The sequence below is a fragment of the Melopsittacus undulatus genome, chromosome 1, assembly GCF_012275295.1.
Source record: "Melopsittacus undulatus isolate bMelUnd1 chromosome 1, bMelUnd1.mat.Z, whole genome shotgun sequence".
Taxonomy (NCBI): domain Eukaryota; kingdom Metazoa; phylum Chordata; class Aves; order Psittaciformes; family Psittaculidae; genus Melopsittacus; species Melopsittacus undulatus.
In genome coordinates this window covers 72,901,902-72,919,752 of record NC_047527.1, presented here as the reverse complement: position 1 = coordinate 72,919,752, position 17,851 = coordinate 72,901,902, and the positions used below count along the sequence as shown (strand labels likewise).

The 17,851-nt window shown below is 38.0% G+C and overlaps 1 protein-coding gene across 1 annotated transcript in view; it reads left to right on the top strand.

The window, feature by feature from the left end:
- Nucleotides 1–13,141, top strand: part of SEMA5A (semaphorin 5A) — a 223,148-nt gene extending 210,007 nt beyond the window's left edge. The window contains exons 18-21 of the mRNA XM_034062463.1: nt 1,130–1,285; nt 4,349–4,396; nt 6,636–6,847; nt 8,207–13,141. Coding sequence (XP_033918354.1) covers nt 1,130–1,285; nt 4,349–4,396; nt 6,636–6,847; nt 8,207–8,326 — 536 coding nt within the window. The 3' untranslated portion in view covers nt 8,327–13,141. The remainder of the gene's footprint in view (nt 1–1,129; nt 1,286–4,348; nt 4,397–6,635; nt 6,848–8,206) is intronic.
- The last annotated feature ends 4,710 nt before the right edge of the window (nt 13,142–17,851 follow it).

The window sequence follows — 17,851 nt, the reverse complement described above, 5'->3', positions numbered from 1 at the left end:
TTCTGTGCTGGATTTACACAATGTATTGAAAGGGGTCCAAAACATTGTAAGGCTTTCCTGACTTTTCACCTGATTCACAAAAAGTGTACAAAAGTTTCATGAATTTTCAAAATTACTTGCAAATTTTAGTGTTCTTCGATTTAACTTGAAACAAAATTAGGTTACTATGTATTTTTTTATTTGAAGCAAAATGAAATTTATATTTTATTTTTCACATTGGCATAAAATCAATTACAATTTTGAAGCAAGAAGAAGTTTGGTTTGGGGATAGTAGGACTGTTTATTCCATATCAAAACCATAAAATCTATCTCAGTGGGAAAGTTGACGGAAGAAAGCAGAAAGTTTGAGAGCACTGTCTGCTACACTTGCCAACTCAGAAAGCTCCAATGAAGGCAAGGCTTGTGCTTGAATTGTAAGAAAGCTGAGCTCAGTAAACCCAGAGCATCATGGGAATGAGATCAATTCACTGCATTTAAGGGAAGTATTCTGAGATCACACAGGCATGAAATAAAAATGTCTTAAAACTACATTGGCAGAGGAAGAAATATAGAGAAACAATAGAAGCTGATAATGAACCGCATGGGGAAGAGAAGGTGAGAATACTTGATGGGATCTTTTATCTCTGTTGCAAAGAAATGGACCTGAAATAACAAAAGCTAAAAAAAAAAGCAGTAAGTGTCTGCAAGATACAGCTGTGTTTATGAGCATCCTGTTTCAGACCTGGAATACATACTCTTATAGCTCTCATTGCTACTTCTCAGGTGCATGAAAAAAAGTGTCATTGTCCATGCCAATGACTTAAACTGGAATTAGCTTCACAGTGATCACTCTTTCAGTCACCGCCACTTCTTGCTTCTGACTTCTCACTTCCACACGCAAAGGCCATGGCAGAAGCCAAAGCCATAATAGGTCTATGACAAATTTACCATCACACTCTACATTTCAGAGACTTGCCAAAGCCAAACTGCCTTTGTTTTATTGTAATGAAAGAGCTGGCCTTTGCTACTTGATGGAGGCTGGGGATGAGGCCTTCTGTCATAATTCAGAAATGCAAGCTATTTGTCTCTCGTTCGGTGTACTGGATGCATTTGATTGCAGCATCTGTGTGTGTCTCTCTGCCTGTTGCAGACAGCTGGTCCGAGTGGTCCGAGTGGTCTGACTGTGATTCATCTGGCTTCCAGTTCCGTGTTCGTCAGTGCATCATTTTGTTTCCAGTGGGCAGCCAGTGCACAGGCAACACCACAGAGAGCCGAGCCTGTGCTTTGGACTCCAACTTTATACCAGGTGAGATTAGCCTGCTCCTTGAAGGATTAGTGAAATCTCTCAGTGTTTCAGGATCAAGGTGTAGTACTGTCCCAGACTGCACTGTGCAGAGCTGAGAGCTGGAGCAGAGCTTGCCTTTTGTCAGGAAAAGTGTGTTGGCCCACTGTGTAGAGCCCATGTTGCTGGGTCTGCTGTCTACATGAAAATCTGCCTCATGGCACTGAGTGCTGTGGTGCTGTCCCTACTGTCAGCACCTGGGACTTGGGTCAGTCACTGTCACAGCATTCTGCGGGTCCTCACTTACTGCTTGGTAGCAGGGTGTAGCAATGAGTACAGGCAGCTGGGAAAATACAGTTTGCTTTTTACTTTTAGTGGTTTTGAGACTTTACATCTATTAGAGGAACATTCCTTTAGGCTTTGTGGTTTGAATGTACAAACGTGGGTGCTGTGGTAGTTAATCTGGAAATCATTTCACAAGTCCTTTAAATTAATAACTGCTTAAAAAGGTAAATATTATTAATGTGCCTCAGGTCCTCATCTCCTCCATGACTGCTAAGTACCTGATGGATAGTCACATCCATGTATTATTCTATAGTATTTGTCAAAACTTATGATTGTACTGTTTATTTTTGTTTAAATCACAGCAGTCATTTAAAACCACACAGCAGTATGGGTGGCCACATTGAATTGCTGTTAACAGTTATCTCTCCACCTGTGTACATTAAGAAAAGCTAGTGGTCTATTCACAGAGAAATTTACATTTTAATGTATCATTTGAAATGTAATTGTGTTTACTCAGTGCAGCAACCTTTTTTTCCCCATGACTGCAGTACAATATCGTACACTATAACAAATCAACAAATTTAAATACTGTTTTTATGGATGGTGCATAATGCTTTAATTTCTGAATACTATCTTCTCCTCCAAAACCAATGTGAAAAATGCAAGTATGAAAGCAAAAACTCCCACACTGAATTTTCCCCCTTTTCTCAGGCTTTTGAAGCAGCCCTGTTAATACTCACATTCTGTCAGTACCCTGCTTAATCCAATATAAGCTCTTCATCTTGTTTTGGAAAGTAGGCATTTTCAGAATCTGAAATGAGATACCTCTTCTCTCTCCCTTCTGGTTTGTTTGCCGTTCCTCCTCAAATACCCATATCATAGCAGATAAGGTCATGCCCATTACTCTCGCTTTAGACAAACTAGCTTGCTTTCTTATGATCGCTTAGCTCACTTTCGCTCCTCCACGTCCTCCAGCTCAGAGTTCCCTCCTTTCATCTGTCCATCCCTCCCTCTCTCCCTCCATTCCTTTTTCTAATTCACTTCTCTCCTTTCCTCATCCAGTGTGCTGGCATGTCCAACCTCATGTTACCTCCTCATGCCTTTCCTTAGCTTTGTTCCTCTACAGAACTTAGTATACAAAGTGATTCTGGACGAGTGCAAAAATTACTACTTCTTGTCAACTCCTCAGCTTCCTGAGTTAATCACTATCAACATCACCTTTCAGAGTTTTATGATTTTCTGGTACATTTTTTTTTTGTTTGGATTGTGAATAAACAGTCTCAACCTGACAAAGTATGCTCTCAGCCTTTAACTCTCTCTGACAATGCTTTCCTGTCAGGCCTAATACTTTCTCATTTTGAAAATACTTAGTATTGATTTAGTATTTGAAGTAAGGTAAAAAATTATGGTCCCTTTAGCAGTAGCTGCATGTGGATCATCTTTTGGCAGCGGAGAGCCTACTCTATTAATTCCTCATACAGAAGATGTTGCATACGTATGGCCATCATTGCTGACCTTCTCTGGTCTGCTTTTTAGTTCTACCAGAGACACCCTTAGATGGATAAACCATAGCTGCATGCAGCACTTGTGGTGCGGACATCACACAGATTTGTAAAGTGCCATAATGCTGATATCCTCTCCTGTTAACTATTGCTTTGTTGGTAGTACCTAGCATTTGGTTTGCCTTTTTGATTGATTCTGAACGCTAAGCTGATTCTGTCATGGAAAAATTTTACATAACCTCCCAGCCTCACTCATGAGTAGTGATGGTCAGCTCACCACCCATATTTCATGTGTGAAGCCAGGATTGCTTTCTACTGCTTTATGTCAATCTACATTTGTTTCTTTAGTTATTTTATTATCTACCTTTGTAAGGCCCTTCTGTAGCTTTTCACAGCCTTGTCCATGCTACCCTTAACTTTGTATCATCAGCAAATTTCAAAATCACATTTGCTTCCTGCTTTTCTAGATCTTTGGTAAAAAGCCTAGGTCCCTGCAGAAATGGTAACCTTCCTCCATTGTAAGAACTGGGTACATAGTACTGCCTTGTTTTCAGCCTTTTCCCTCATCTCACTTGTTGCTTGCATAGCCTTTGATAAATAATTTAAAAGCTTTTTTGAAATCCAGGTAAACTGTCAGTTACCTCACCCATATCCTCATGATCATTGCCACATTCAGAGAAGTTCAAGAGATCTGTAAGGGAGGAATTCCCTTCACAGAAGCCATGATTCTGAAATAAAAAGTAGAAAAATTTGATTGCCAACAGATTTTATTCAATATTTATACAGAAGGTGTCCAATGTCAAAATGGTAAGGATAAAAGCTAGAGTTACATTTTATTAGTGTACAACTGAGACTCATGAAATTAGCAGTCATCTTGTTTGAAGATTTGTATATTCCCTCTGTTCACATTAGTGCTAGATGTGACTTATACAGGTAATGAGCCCATTTGAACACAAGATAATTAAACTCTCATTAATTTTACTATTCAGAAAATCAACACTTCCTCAACATGTTCAAACTCCACAAAGAAAGTTTTCATCTGCACATCATCTTTTTAATTCCAGAGATGTTTTGAGTCAAGAATTAAAAATATGTTGATGGTTTTGCTTGGGAAACTAAGAAACCTGAAAATGTCATGGGACCTTTTTGTTAATTCTGCCACCTAATCAAAATCTTTTGTACTTTGGAGTTGTAATGAATATAGTATAATGAATTTTTAAATCCTTACTGTTCTAATCAAGCTAGTAGTCCTCTGTAATATTTTTTCTTCTCGGCATAAGTGGTTTATTTATTTTTCTAGAGATATCAGTGGCACGATCCAGCAGCATAGAAGAAAAACGATGTGGCGGTAAGGTTTTCAGCTCCAGATGTGTATTAAATGATGAAATATTGATTTCCCATTGTTTGCTTTTGTTTCACCTTTTGCCCTCTCATAGTTCTATTCTAACTTCAAAATGCCTTATTCTCATTATTTACACTTGTAGAGAAAAAGAGAAATAGTTACTACAGAATTTCTCATTAAATATCCATCTGCCATTGCTGACCTTTGAGACAAGAACGTGTATTACTGGATGTTTGTATTTTCTTCCTTTTCAGTATGGCAGTCACCCTTGTCTCAAAAAGCAAATTCCTACTATAAGCTAGTTATCAATACGTCAAAATTTGTAAAGTTACTCCACCTTTTTCAGAATAATAATTTCACAAACCTCTTTGGGACTCAAAATAAATAGCAGAAAGCCAGCCTGCTAACCCATTTAATAGCTCAGACTGTGTCTGGGAATCATTTTCAGCTTCACTGCCAGAGACAAAACTAAAAAAAAGATAAGTTCTATTCCAGAGAGTCCTTATATTAGCAAAACAAATCTTTAAAGAGAGAATTGTTTTTTAAAAAAAAACCTCAAACAAACAACAGTAAGATGAACAAAAAAGGAAAAATGACCGTTTTTTTTTTTGTGCTGAGCTATCACACTTAGTCTGTGTCATCATGGTAATAGCTCTGGCCGGTCCTAGTATTCTTCCATGCATAGATAAACTGCATTTTTAACCTAATAGCGGACAACAAAAACACAGGGGTTATACAAGGGTACAAGTGTGCATGGTAACTTGTTATAGGAGCAAGAATAATCTGATTTGATTTTTTTCTGTAGCACTGGTACTCTGAAAACCTTTTGCCAAGTTCTGCAGCAGTGGGAAATTCTCATAGAAGTGTAGAAGGATATGTCAGTGATGCAGTCAACATAGTCACCTAAATATTTGTGTTTCTAAATACCCAGTAGGCATGCAAAGGTCCTACCTTAGGCATTGCAAAAATGGGACACATGAGCTGGCCTATTTTTCTGTATTACAGTGAAAAGCATCTAGCAAAAGTTTTTTCAGACTAGTGCCATTCTTTCAGTTTAAAATCTTTCATTTGTGCATTTAGGCAACCACAAACAAATTTTCAGTAATGTTAAGGTGAAATTTCCAACATGAGCTTTTTGCTAGTACCTCTTTCCTAATAAAAAAACACAGCTCCAGTTTGAAATAACAGTGAAAATGAGTTCAATTTGTTCATTTTGAGCTATTCCTACTGATGCAACATCTGACCTGTTATCTCTGTCCAGTAACATCAGGGGATGATTGTGCTTTACGTTCCCTTTCACAGTTTAATGCAGCAGTGAGCTTCCTCTCAGTTTTAATCCTTGCATATTTGGAGGATTTCCCCTCGTCTGATCCCATAGCATCTTTTTGAAGGGCAGAGCAGACAGGAGACTGGTGGGTTCTGAGCTGTTGACTTTGCACTCTCTGGTCACAATGGTTAAAAGCACACTGAGCTTTAAAGACCCATTCTCTCTGCTGCGCCCCCACTCCACCTTCCCATTTTCCCCTTAAACACTACCATTTTTTCCTTACCCCCTCCCTTACATTTAGGAAAATAATCTGAAGCCTGGAGAAGGAAAGCAGTCAGCCACGTATCAAAGACAGAAAAAGAGACCTAGCAAGAATCAAAGCAGGAATGGAAAAAAATGTGTGCCACTGCTTTGGGACATGTACCAAATAAAGGGGATATGGAAAACATTTTAGGGAAAGCAGGACTGTGATTCAAAGATACCAGGATTTTGTTAGTTCCGCCACAAGTCCTTATGTGTAAAAGAAAGAACTAGAAGAACAACAGGGAGGTGATACTGTAGGTCACTGAAAAAAAAAAAAAAAAAAGCTATGTATGTACCTTATCTGCATAATTTATATATAATAAGGTGTTATACAGTCCAAAGAAAAAAAATGCTGAGCTATTCAAATATACAAAATGCAATTCATTCATCTGTTATTTGCGTTCTGAACTTGTTTAAGCATCTTTCAAAAAATCTCAGTCTTAATACTGACAGAGATGTATGGGTATCTAAGATTCTTATAATGGTCCCTTCAGGGAAGTGCAATACATTTTCTACTGTAGGGAAAAACCATTGCACTTAGGATATTTCTGGGAAACACATGAAATTTCCCTTACCCTTATTTGAATTAAGCACTTGCCTACATTTTACCCCAGTCTTAAGCCTTTATTGCTGCTTCCTTGAAAATAAGACTGTCTTCTGCTCTCCCCCCTGCAGAGTTCAATATGTTTCACATGATCGCAGTGGGATTAAGTAGCTCAATACTTGGATGCCTTCTTACCCTGCTTGTTTACACTTACTGCCAACGGTATCAGCAACAGTCCCATGATGCAACTGTAATCCATCCGGTGTCACCAGCTCCTCTAAATACCAGCATTACCAACCATATTAACAAACTGGACAAATATGATTCTGTAGAAGCCATCAAGGTGAGAAGTGGATTGGGAGATCTATAATGTACAAGGTGTATTGTCCTAGACAACAGTTCTGCTGTATCAAAAGGATTCTACTTGCTAGTTTTCTGCAGTGTCATTTGGACTCAAATTATGCTGATTGTTAATGACAAAAATAGATTTCACTTGAGGTATTGTAATTACAGATCCTTTCCATTGTCAATCCCTATTACACAGGAAGTTTGATTTTGTGTGCATGTGTAATTTATATGGTAGCAGCCTTTCATGGAAAAAAACAGGCCACTCAAGTTTTGTTTTGTAGAGGATTTTTAACCTGATTGTGATCCCTAGTGGCTTGTTCAAGAAATAAATTGGGCCATTAATGGTAATCATGACATATATTGAAGGTAATCCTTTGGCTCCAATGCTATGGTTCATCTTCCTGCCCTATGTCTTTATACAGGAGATGTATCTGGTGAATATATTCTGGGTCAGGCTCTCAGCTAGTGTTCATACCCAAAATATATGTAAATGAATGGTACAGATTTACATTAGCTGAATCTGGCATGACATCTGTATATGATAACTGCTCCCAAACAGTTATATTTTTTTTGTTGACCTTTTAGAATAGCTTTTCAGATACACTGAATTAAGAAAGGATGAGCATTCTGAAAATACCTGTTTCTGTATCTTCAGATGACACAGTTTATTCATGCATGTTTTTAAATGAGGATTTTTCTTAAATCCTACCTGGGTAATCCAATTTTAAATGTCTGCATTTTTCTTCCTAATTAAAGAAATTGTTAAGAATTTCATTAAAAATGGCAACAAAATTTTGTAATCAGTAGTGGAATAGGTACCTAATTTAAAGGTTTTCCAAACTCCACTAATTGTCTCTCTGGATAGCTACAGAAACAAAAATAACCTTTGATAATTCATATTCTAAATACCCACATCACTTTTTAGAAAGCCAGATTTACCCTCTTAAGACCTTCAGACATTTTTCCTACATGTTGCATTTGAAAATCAAGGAATTAATGCAGTAAAAAAAAAATTCTTACCAAGTAAAAAGGTAATGAGCAAATTATTCTAATAGGAAAAGCTGGATATGTATGATTAAAATTATTTTTAATTGTAAAATTAGTTTTATAATACTTGGGAGATATTGCCTGGATTTACTTTATTGAGTAGCCTTGCTTTTTACAAGAATGTTAGTATGCAAAAAGATAGATGCAAAAGCAAGTTTTTGTAAATGTGCTGATATTTCTTAATATATTTTTGACTGATTTATTATACTCAGATATTTGCCACAAAAATTGACTTGGTGAAAGGGTGCTTAGTAGCTATGGTTCCTCTGTCCTTCCCATTTTCTTATCTTTTTTTTTTTGTCCCCAGGCATTTAACAAGAACAACCTGATTTTGGAGGAGAGAAACAAATACTTCAATCCACATCTCACTGCAAAGACTTATTCTAATACCTATTTTACAGATTTCAATAATTATGATGAGTACTAATGGGCTTGTGTATTTTCTGGCCTCCTGTAACTCCCCAGTCCCCAAGGCCTGTGCTACTTGACTGCTCATGTGATTGAGGCTTCAGAGATGAAGTTCAGAGACATTTCAAGCACGATCCAAGCCATCAATGTCCCATTGCTGCCAAAAGCCCAAAACACCTGCTTGTGACATGATGTTTTCTTTGCAGAGTGCAAGGTTGGCCTTCAGTGTTGGATGCAGCTATAGATCCCTCGATGTCGCTGGACCACTCATGAGGATTGCATCACATCAACTCAGTTTCATTAACTTCCAGTCAGATTGCTCTAACAAGTAATTCCTGAGCTTTAAAAGAACCCACAATGTTACCCCTTAAATCTACGCCAGGAGTACAAATCTAACTTTCTTTTTAAATATTGTCTTTTATTTCCATGAGGTCTGAAAAGGGATCTCTGCTGTTAGCCATGGGAGTCCTCTGTGCAGTCACACCACCAAAAACAGCTCACGGGGTGCTGGGAACAGCAAGAAGAAATGTGTTGGTTTAGCAATGCTCTGCAGCTCTGGGATCTGTAGGGCTGATCTTCCTGGCCTGTAAATCACTCCAGCTGCAGTTCAGAGTGCAGACACTAAGGACGTACTTGAGGGATATAAACTTGTAATTAACCCAGAAGGCCACGGGGTTAGTGGTTTCCAGTTGTGAGCTACGCCCATTCACATAAAGCCTTCACCTAGTTCAGTTTAATTTTTGGGAGGGTCTGGAAGGGCATGGACCACACAGAGGCCAAGGGAGGAGGGCAGATAGGAAAGGCACACTGGAAGGTTTTTCTGTGTATGGTTAGTAAACAGCCTTGCTGCAGCACGTAGGTTTGCAGAAGTCACGGCATTCCCCAGGCTTCCTTTCCTTGGTGTGTGTGAATGGGAACCCATTCCTCACTCTGCTGTAGCCTTCGCCATCAGGCTGGTCATGGAAAGATATGACTGCACCATCTTGTGTACCATCTCAGGCTCTTGGGGATACATAGACATAGATCTGCTTTTCTCTTTTTGCTTTCATTTTATATGCACATGTCTGACAAGCAAAGCTGGCTCAGAAAACGCAGATGTATTTGCAAAGCATCTCATCTTGCTGCCATGTCCAACCACGCTAGTCAGCCCCTAGAGGAACATTCTTATGGTATTTTAAGTGATTATGTTGTTGAACTTCATTGATGTAAATATTTAAAATACTGTTTGAGTTTTAAGTTATCAGTTTTAATTCCTTTTTTAGTGGCAGGTGAGGAAACACAAAGAATTTTTATGCCGTTTTACTTTGTTCTGTCTGTCTTCACCCACATTCATGACATTGTTATTTTTGTATCTGAAATTCCAGGTGTATAACTAAAAAAAAAGGGCAGGGATTCGGGTCAGATTTTCCAGAGTACTTAGTAGTAAGGCAGTATTTGCTATTCTCAGAAGCTTATGAAAAGAAATTAAAAATTAATATTAAGGAGTAAAGAATTGGGCTTTCAGTTTTTTGAGCATGCTAGATGCAGAGATCATCACACTGGAGTACCAGGAATGTATGCAAAGAGAAACAGAGTGGAAATGTTTCCGTTCTGTGTTTAGAGTCCTTGATCATTAGGTTACACTATGATAAGCAAATAGAGAAAAACATGTATAGATTATAAGTATTCACAATAAAAAAAGGCAAAAAGTACCAAGAAACATTGATCATGCGAGAATGCATTTTGAGCATTGATTTGAGCAAGGATAAACACCATCTCTAATGGTAGCAGTGAGCAACATTTTTGAATGGGGATAGAGCTGAATGTAGCACTATGCTTCCTATCTCAGTTCTGCAGTACAATGAAAAAATGCAAAGTAAGTGGTCTTTGAAAAGCTGTGCAGCAAAATGAATGCACATTTAGCATCTATGAAAATAATTAAGATCTGACACTCATTTTTTCCAGCTGAATAGTTCTCCCTCTCTGTCAAAAGAAACCACCCCACCCTCACACCAGTTCATCCCCAGAAAGTATAATAATACTGGTTCTGTATAATTTGTGATTTTTTTTACTGTTTATTAGATTTGGTTTTCCAGGAGGAAATTAGCTGATTGCCTTGGGTAAGAAAATGTAGTGAAACAGATAGAGGGAAAAAAAGCCCTTGGAATCATAACCAGTCCAGTACATGAATCACTCTGTCCATGCCAAAAGATAAAATTTTACATTTAGTAAGATAAATAAAATCTATATTGCTGCCACTGCCAGGAAAAAGCAGCACATGCACATACACTGATATGCACAACACTGTTCCTCTCTGCCCTGTACTAAAAGCACATTATTCTGGCTTATGGATTTTATATTTAGACTATTAGTTATGAGACCAATATCTTAAAAATATTTGAATTATGTATTTTTATTTTAAGCTTTTAAAATGAAAATTATCTGAAATTAGCTTTATTTTTTTTAACTCTTCAGTAGTCTGAAGCACGCCTATCTTTGCAGTCATCTGTTTTCCATTCTTTTCATGGATAGATACATATTTTAGATTTGCGTTATATATGCGGTAATAATACTCTAGGTTAAGTCTGCATGATCATAGATAGAGGTGCATTTAGCAGATGCTCAGGCTGCTCATGCTTCCATCTCCCCAAGGAGTATTTCACGTGTTCCAGACCTTTGAGCAACTCCCATGTAGATGCCATTTAAACACCATACCAAATTGTTAGGAAAGTGTTTCTTTTCAACTTTTTTTTGCCATTTAGCTTCCTAAATTTCATTGCTCTAAATTGCAGGTACAGGTATATTCAAACCTGTGTCTAAATCAGCAGGGTAAACATGGAAATTTCATAGCACTTCAATGAGAAAAAATTTATGGCAAGATCTCACGGTCAAGCTAGATTCTGAGACAACAGGTTTTAAAGCCATTAGGTATTTGTATCTTAAGTAATTCTCAAGGACCCCAGATGCACTGCCTATATCAGTATTTTCACCTTCGGAATTCTACACAGCTGTCCAGGTAGTTTAATACAGCCTTTCCTAAGACATGGAGCAAAGCAAATTTCAGTCTCTTAATTTTCAATTTATTTTATTTAGCTTTTCTTTTTCTTTTTTTTTCCTAAACAGGCTACAGATATTATAGTGAAAATCAGATTTCCCCATGAAAGCTCTTACTTTTCTTTTGCCAAAAATGTAATGAGTAGGCATTTTCCTCCTTATCTTGTTTAAGCCAAAAGAGCTCTCAAATGTGCAGAAGGGAAAATTTTGGTTCTTAGAGCATTGTTCTCTTTTTGGAAAGGGAAAACCAACTCCCTTGCCAATTAAATGCTGTGCTTAAATACCTTTTGCTTGTATAAAGTGATCTTTTTTCAATAAATAATTGTATTACCTCTGACACCAATAGTTAATATTACTAAACCACTTTTATACTGATTGCATAAATTTTAAAATTTCTCTATTTTGAATGCAAACATTTTGACAGATAGATCAAAATTCTCTGTGTGAATCCGTTTCTTTGTAAGCCTGTTACATAGAGTGAGGAGGAAGCAGGATTGCCAGTCTTTACACTATATACTTTCATTGGATAAGTCAAAGTAGAATTGTGTTTGAGTGCACATTTTGGGCCTATTTTTGTGTCTGATACACAGTGCACATTCCTTAGTTTCTTAGAAAATGGACTCCTGTGCTTGCAGATTTATCTTGTACTTTGATTTGAGTCTAATGACCTTTATGGTCATTTAAAGTTACTTTTCATGGAAGCTTTTCCAGCCATTTGCAGTCACCTGCTGTTGGAGCAGTGTTATTTAGCTAAAACTAATCAAGAGATTTTTTACTAGGATTAGGATTTTCTTAGGAGTGGGAGAAAGAATGGGGCTTAAATGGCACTGATTTCCAGGCTATTAAGCAGTACTGATTAAAGTCTCAGATGGGTATAGGATACTGTGGATTTAGTTAGCTTGACCAGAGCTCCACAGTAACCTCTGGAAAAATACCATGTCAATGTACAAATCAAGAGCTACCAAAGCACTTAGGTTAAGTGAAGAAAGTTCTGAGAGCATCAGACCATATGGCTGTTGAAATCAGGAAAGAGAGTAAGAGGTCCCAGATGCAACAAAAATGTTAATGGGAATAAATGCTTCAATATTTTTTTCCTCAGAATTATGGAACAAATATAATCACTTTTTTAAATGTGGGACCAGTTTTATTGTAATCAGCACAACATAAGTACATTCCTGAAGTTAACTGTATGCATAATGGCTTTGCTGTATGAGATCAGTTCCGTAAACAGTTTGGTCCAAGCTTATCTTGCTCTGCTTGAGGCATCCGACTAACTTGTGATTGTAGCTGCCACCAGCACCCTCTATGTCTCACCTGGGAGAACATCCTTAGATGGACAGAGTTACATCCTGGTGAGGGCTTGTGTCTCTTGCTCAACGCTATAGTGAGCCTGGAGAGACACATGTTTAATAGTCATTTGGATGCCTAAATTTGAATTTGCAAAAGCTAGGCTCTTGAGTATGATTTTACTCGTCACGTAAGTAACCACACCAAGTTCAGTGGTATGGGTGTAAGAAGTTACTTATTTTAATGTGTTTACAGAATTGAGCCCAAAATGTATTGCTTCTGCACAAATCCATGCACAGTACAAGATGACTTCAATAGTAAGAAAACAGATTCATTTAAAATTGTTCACAAGCAGATCTGCATCTTGATATCAGGGAATAGATATGTGTTCATTGTGTGGGGTATTTGAATTCATTCCTTTCTTTGCTAAATAAATGAATGATAAAACAAGATACTGCTTGACTTCATTTAAAAGCCATTCTTCCAAATAAAGAAGGGTTCTGGGATCTGTGAATGTTTCCCCTTTGTTTTTCTGTTCTCCACAAAAATTAATCTGTGTGCAGCTGAAATCGCCCTTAGCTAGAGTGTTCTGTGTAACTAAATGAAATGCTTTGCATTGTGTTGCCATGCTGGGATAGCACAAAAAAGAAAATGCACTAACCTAGGAGGTTTGGCAAAGATTTCAACCAAAGCTGTAGCAAGGATAGACAGAAGTGGAAACAGAAACATAGAAGAATGCAACTAAAGGCTTGGCAAACATGTCCATAAGCTTTCACAGAAATTTGGAGGGTTTTGGGGAATTGCCATGGGCCAGGACATTGAGACTGTAATCTCCTGGATTGTCAAGCCAACTAGCTGGCCAAGCAAAAGGCAGTCTGCAACTGGAACTTGTGCAAAGTTGTGACTGTTGCTCAGAATCGGGGGAGAGATGAACTAGTGAGACTCTCAGCACCAGGTTAACCAAAAAGGGAACAAAGTACTTTTACAGGCAGTAAGTACAGAACAGGTGGCATTTTGGCAATATCTGTGTTGGCAGGAAGGTTAGGGGAACCAGAACAGATCTGTAGAGCAGAACAGCTGATGCTGAACTCTTGGGTTTTGGACTAACACCTGTCTTAGTCCCACAGACTGCCAGTTAGAGTGTACTGTTTAGTTTCCCTCATTCATTAAAACCCCAAACAAACTAACAGAAACAAGCAGAAAAACACAACATACCACATGACATACTTTGAGGCTGCTCCATGATGCAAATGAAGGCACAGTGAGAGGTGTACCAGGAACTGATAAACCTTTGCTTCCAACTGGCTTTTTGGAAACTTTTTCCTTTTCTGCTTGTGGGAAACTGATAACAGCTCTACGAAGCTGAGGATTTACCAATTTGAAGGAGTGACTTTATACCAGTAGAGAAGTCTGCTAAAAAGTTGTAGAGGCAAGCTGACCATCAAGGGCTGTGCATAAACTATTATACTGATACTCAGTTTATCTTAATTTTTCTTAAGCTGAATGTACTCTGGCAATTCCTTAACAGAAAGGAACATCTAAACTACAGAGGTGATATTTTCATAATCTCATTCAGAATAAAGTTCAATCTGTGTAACTTTCATCATTCTCACAATCTGCTCCTAGAGGCTGAGAATGCAGAAAACAGCTGGGGTTTGGGCTTTCTTCCTTTTTTTTCTCCAAACTATTTATCCACAAACGTCATCCAACAATAGCTTCAGATTCTAAAATATCATAGAAGGTAATTAAGGTTATATGTTCCAGGATTCATCAATCAGATTTGCTAAATCACTAAGCCCTTGGTTTTGAATGATTTCTTCCTTTTGTTAGCTGCAGCAGTAGGCACTAACTGAAAGTGAAATACATATCAAATTTCAAATAAATGGGAAATTTAAGGTCCCAACTTTTAAATAAAGCTTTGAAGCCACTACAGCTGCAGAATAAATTGCTTTTATATCTATGTGCTGAAAAGGGCTTTCACATGTCATGGCCTTGTGAAATGTCCTGTGGAAAAATTGTTTTTAATAGTGATGTACCCAAGATAAAATAATTGAAATAGAGCCCAGAGACTTTTAGCAATAGTAAATGCTTTTGTTTTGGTATCAGGAGAATGTCATTGGTTATTGCAATAGTGGGAGTAAATGAACCCTGTAAAGAACTTTATAGGGAATAATTTTGCCTTGCCATCAGCTCCCTCAAAAACAGCTTCCTTAGAAAACTTCCCCAGAGAGCCATTGAAAATATTCAGATTTAAGAAGAAACTGGTGCAGTGGCTTGAGCACAGAAGCACGGGTGCAGGAATCTAAGCCAATTACGACTGCAGGCTCGTTCCACTGACACAGAGCTCGCTTTGGATTTACACCTATTCAGACAACTCACCAAATTCATGTTGTAATGGCTGTCTGGTGACTTATTTAGTACTCCAGGGATGTAATTTAACATAATGCTTTAGACACACAGCGAAGCAGCTCAATTGAAGGGTAATGACCATGTTTTTCTGTCATATGCAAGCACCCTGTATTTCCCTCTCCAGTGATATTTTTTGATACTTTAAATGATTTCATTTCATGAATTAGCTTTTATCAAATTTGATTTTAGGTTGGAGGTGAGGGGTGGGGGGGTGGGGAAAGCATACCACTTTCCTAATCTCCATGACTCATATTGATACTATTTAACTGCCTTGATTAGTATTCACGGTTTCCTCTTGACTTTATGTCTTTTCAAGCTTCAATAATAAGGATTTTACTGTCCTTTTCAGGTATTTAATGTCAGCATGACCTGAACTTTCTCCTTTTGTGCTCATTTAACACTTTTCCCCAAATCAGTTAACTTATTCTTAGCACACATACTCAAATCTCAGTCACGTATCTGTGATCTTCTAAGCCATATTTTTGTTTGCTTGGTGTTTGCACTAATGGAAACAGTACTAACCCACAAGCCAGTACTGTTTCCATTTTTAGTTTCCAGGTTCTGCAGTGATAAATCTGGACTCTGTACATAGGAAAAGAAAAATCAACTTATTTACCTTTCTAAACTCCCTTTGAAGCTTCCTGCCTGGTGTTATTTGGGGGCCCTGGTGAATGAATAGAAAAGTAAATAAGTCCTCCTCTGTAAGAATGCCTTTCAAGACAATGGGTATAGTTAAAGCTGTATTTATGGGATTTCCTAATCGCATGAAATGATAAAGGTGTTTGATATTAAACCAGAAATAAAATTTGCCATCAACCGACACCACAGGGATGGGTAAAAATATTTTCAAATGTCATGATTTGGCTCCAGTTATGGATTAGGGTCATTCATTCGCTTGATTTCCTAGATGTATTCATAACTTCCCAAGACCATTCGTTTTATGAGAGGCTTTTTGAAACCTTATCAATTGCTTATCCATGGCCATAATAAACCCATCTTTGCCTATGATTTCCCATAAAACTTGAGCTAAGATTTCTCCTGAGGAACAGATTAGAGCAGAAGATAGATACTCTCTAGCACTAAATATGTTGTTGACATGTACCTTGCTGCAGAAAGGCACAGGTTGAAGAGGGCATCCTCTTCTCATCATTGTCAATTATGGAGAAAGTTGATTAGCTTGTTTTGCTGGGAGTGGCTTGGGAATTTAAATTCCTTACATAGATTCATAGTTAATGTACCACAATGAGAGCCATCATGCCAGATAAGACCAAAAGCATATTTAAGCCTCTCTCTTGGCAGTAACTGAGAGCATCTATATTTGTGGTTCAGTTGTTCCTTGCTTTGCTATAATCCTTTTAAAGGATGACCTTTCCTTGCTATGGAATCAAATGTTACTTCTTTATTTTTTTTTTCCCTCACAGAAAGGGGGACTCTTGACTCTTAATGGGATTGCGTCCTGCATAGCAATCTTTCCCCCACCCTGCACCCATAACTGCAAAAACCTTTCACTTGTTACCCTGTGCTAAGACAATAAGTTGGCACTATCTTGCAATCCTTATTCCAGCACAAGTTTCCAGACACTTGTGTGGTTGCCACCATCTTCTCTGCTTCAAGTCAGAAGCTGTTTTCTGGTTATGAACTTTAAACCTGATACCTGTGTATTCTCTGGTTGGCTGTAACTGCATTGCTTCAGACTTAACCTGACAAGGTGTCTCAGCTCTAGTACAAACATTTGTTTTCAGAGTGCTCAGGTGGGTACTTGGAGACAGACAGAGATATCAGGGTGTTGGTATTTTTTAAGATTAAGGTATTATGCAGAGAAAAAACATTTCAAGTAGACAAAATGGTGTGTGACCCTTCATGTAAACAAGTATTTATGCCATGGAAATCCATAGTTTAGATGCCAAAATTTTACATAGCCTTTGTGATAAAGATTCTTATGGGAGCTTCATTAAAAGGAAACAGACACCACTTCTCCCAAAAAAGCCCCAACCAACCAACAACAAAAAAGCAGAAAACAGCAAAAAACCTAAACCTACAACAGAGCCAAAGAATTCTTGAGAGAGGAAGGCTCATCCACCATACCTCCTCAGCACTACTTGATCTAGATTTCAGCATTGATTAAAACAAAGACAGTTTTTAAAAGCTTACCAATCCCAGGTAAATAAGTGAACAAGCAGAAAGTGTCCTAATATGCAGAGAGGTTGTGCTTCCGTTGTGTTGCAAGATCTGTGTGGTGACAGCAGCCTGTTATCAACCTGGAAAATTTACAGATGTAACATTTAAACAACAGTGTTAGTTTTAGCCAACACAAAGAAATTTCCTGAGAGTTTTCTGAAGCAGAAAGACTGCTACTGCAGAGCAGGTCAAGTTTTGATTTATTTCACCTGTGTGTTCTCTGCATCCAATAGCAGGTGGGATTTGAGACTGGATTTTTTAGTGTAACTTTCTTGTGTACCTATCTTTGCTCTCTGATGTCTGTGGGCTAAAAGTTCCTGCTCAAAAGACAAAATACTGCAGAATTGCCTTGTGGCTTTTTACCTGCTGTTTATAGCCTGCTTGTGAAAGAACACGTATGTCCTTGTCTATCTGCACCCACATGCTCTCTCTGCCATCAACATGTGCACCTAAACAAGCACATACATGTCCAGTATGACAATGGGAGACTTTGAAAGGGCTGCTAAAGTCACTGCCAGATCATAGTTTTAGCTTTTTGTGTGTGTAATGATAAAAATATCATTCTGTATGTTCCCTGTGATTGTGTTTCTCACTGGTGCTTGGGAGCTCACACACTGACTGAGATCGGGTAGGTAAA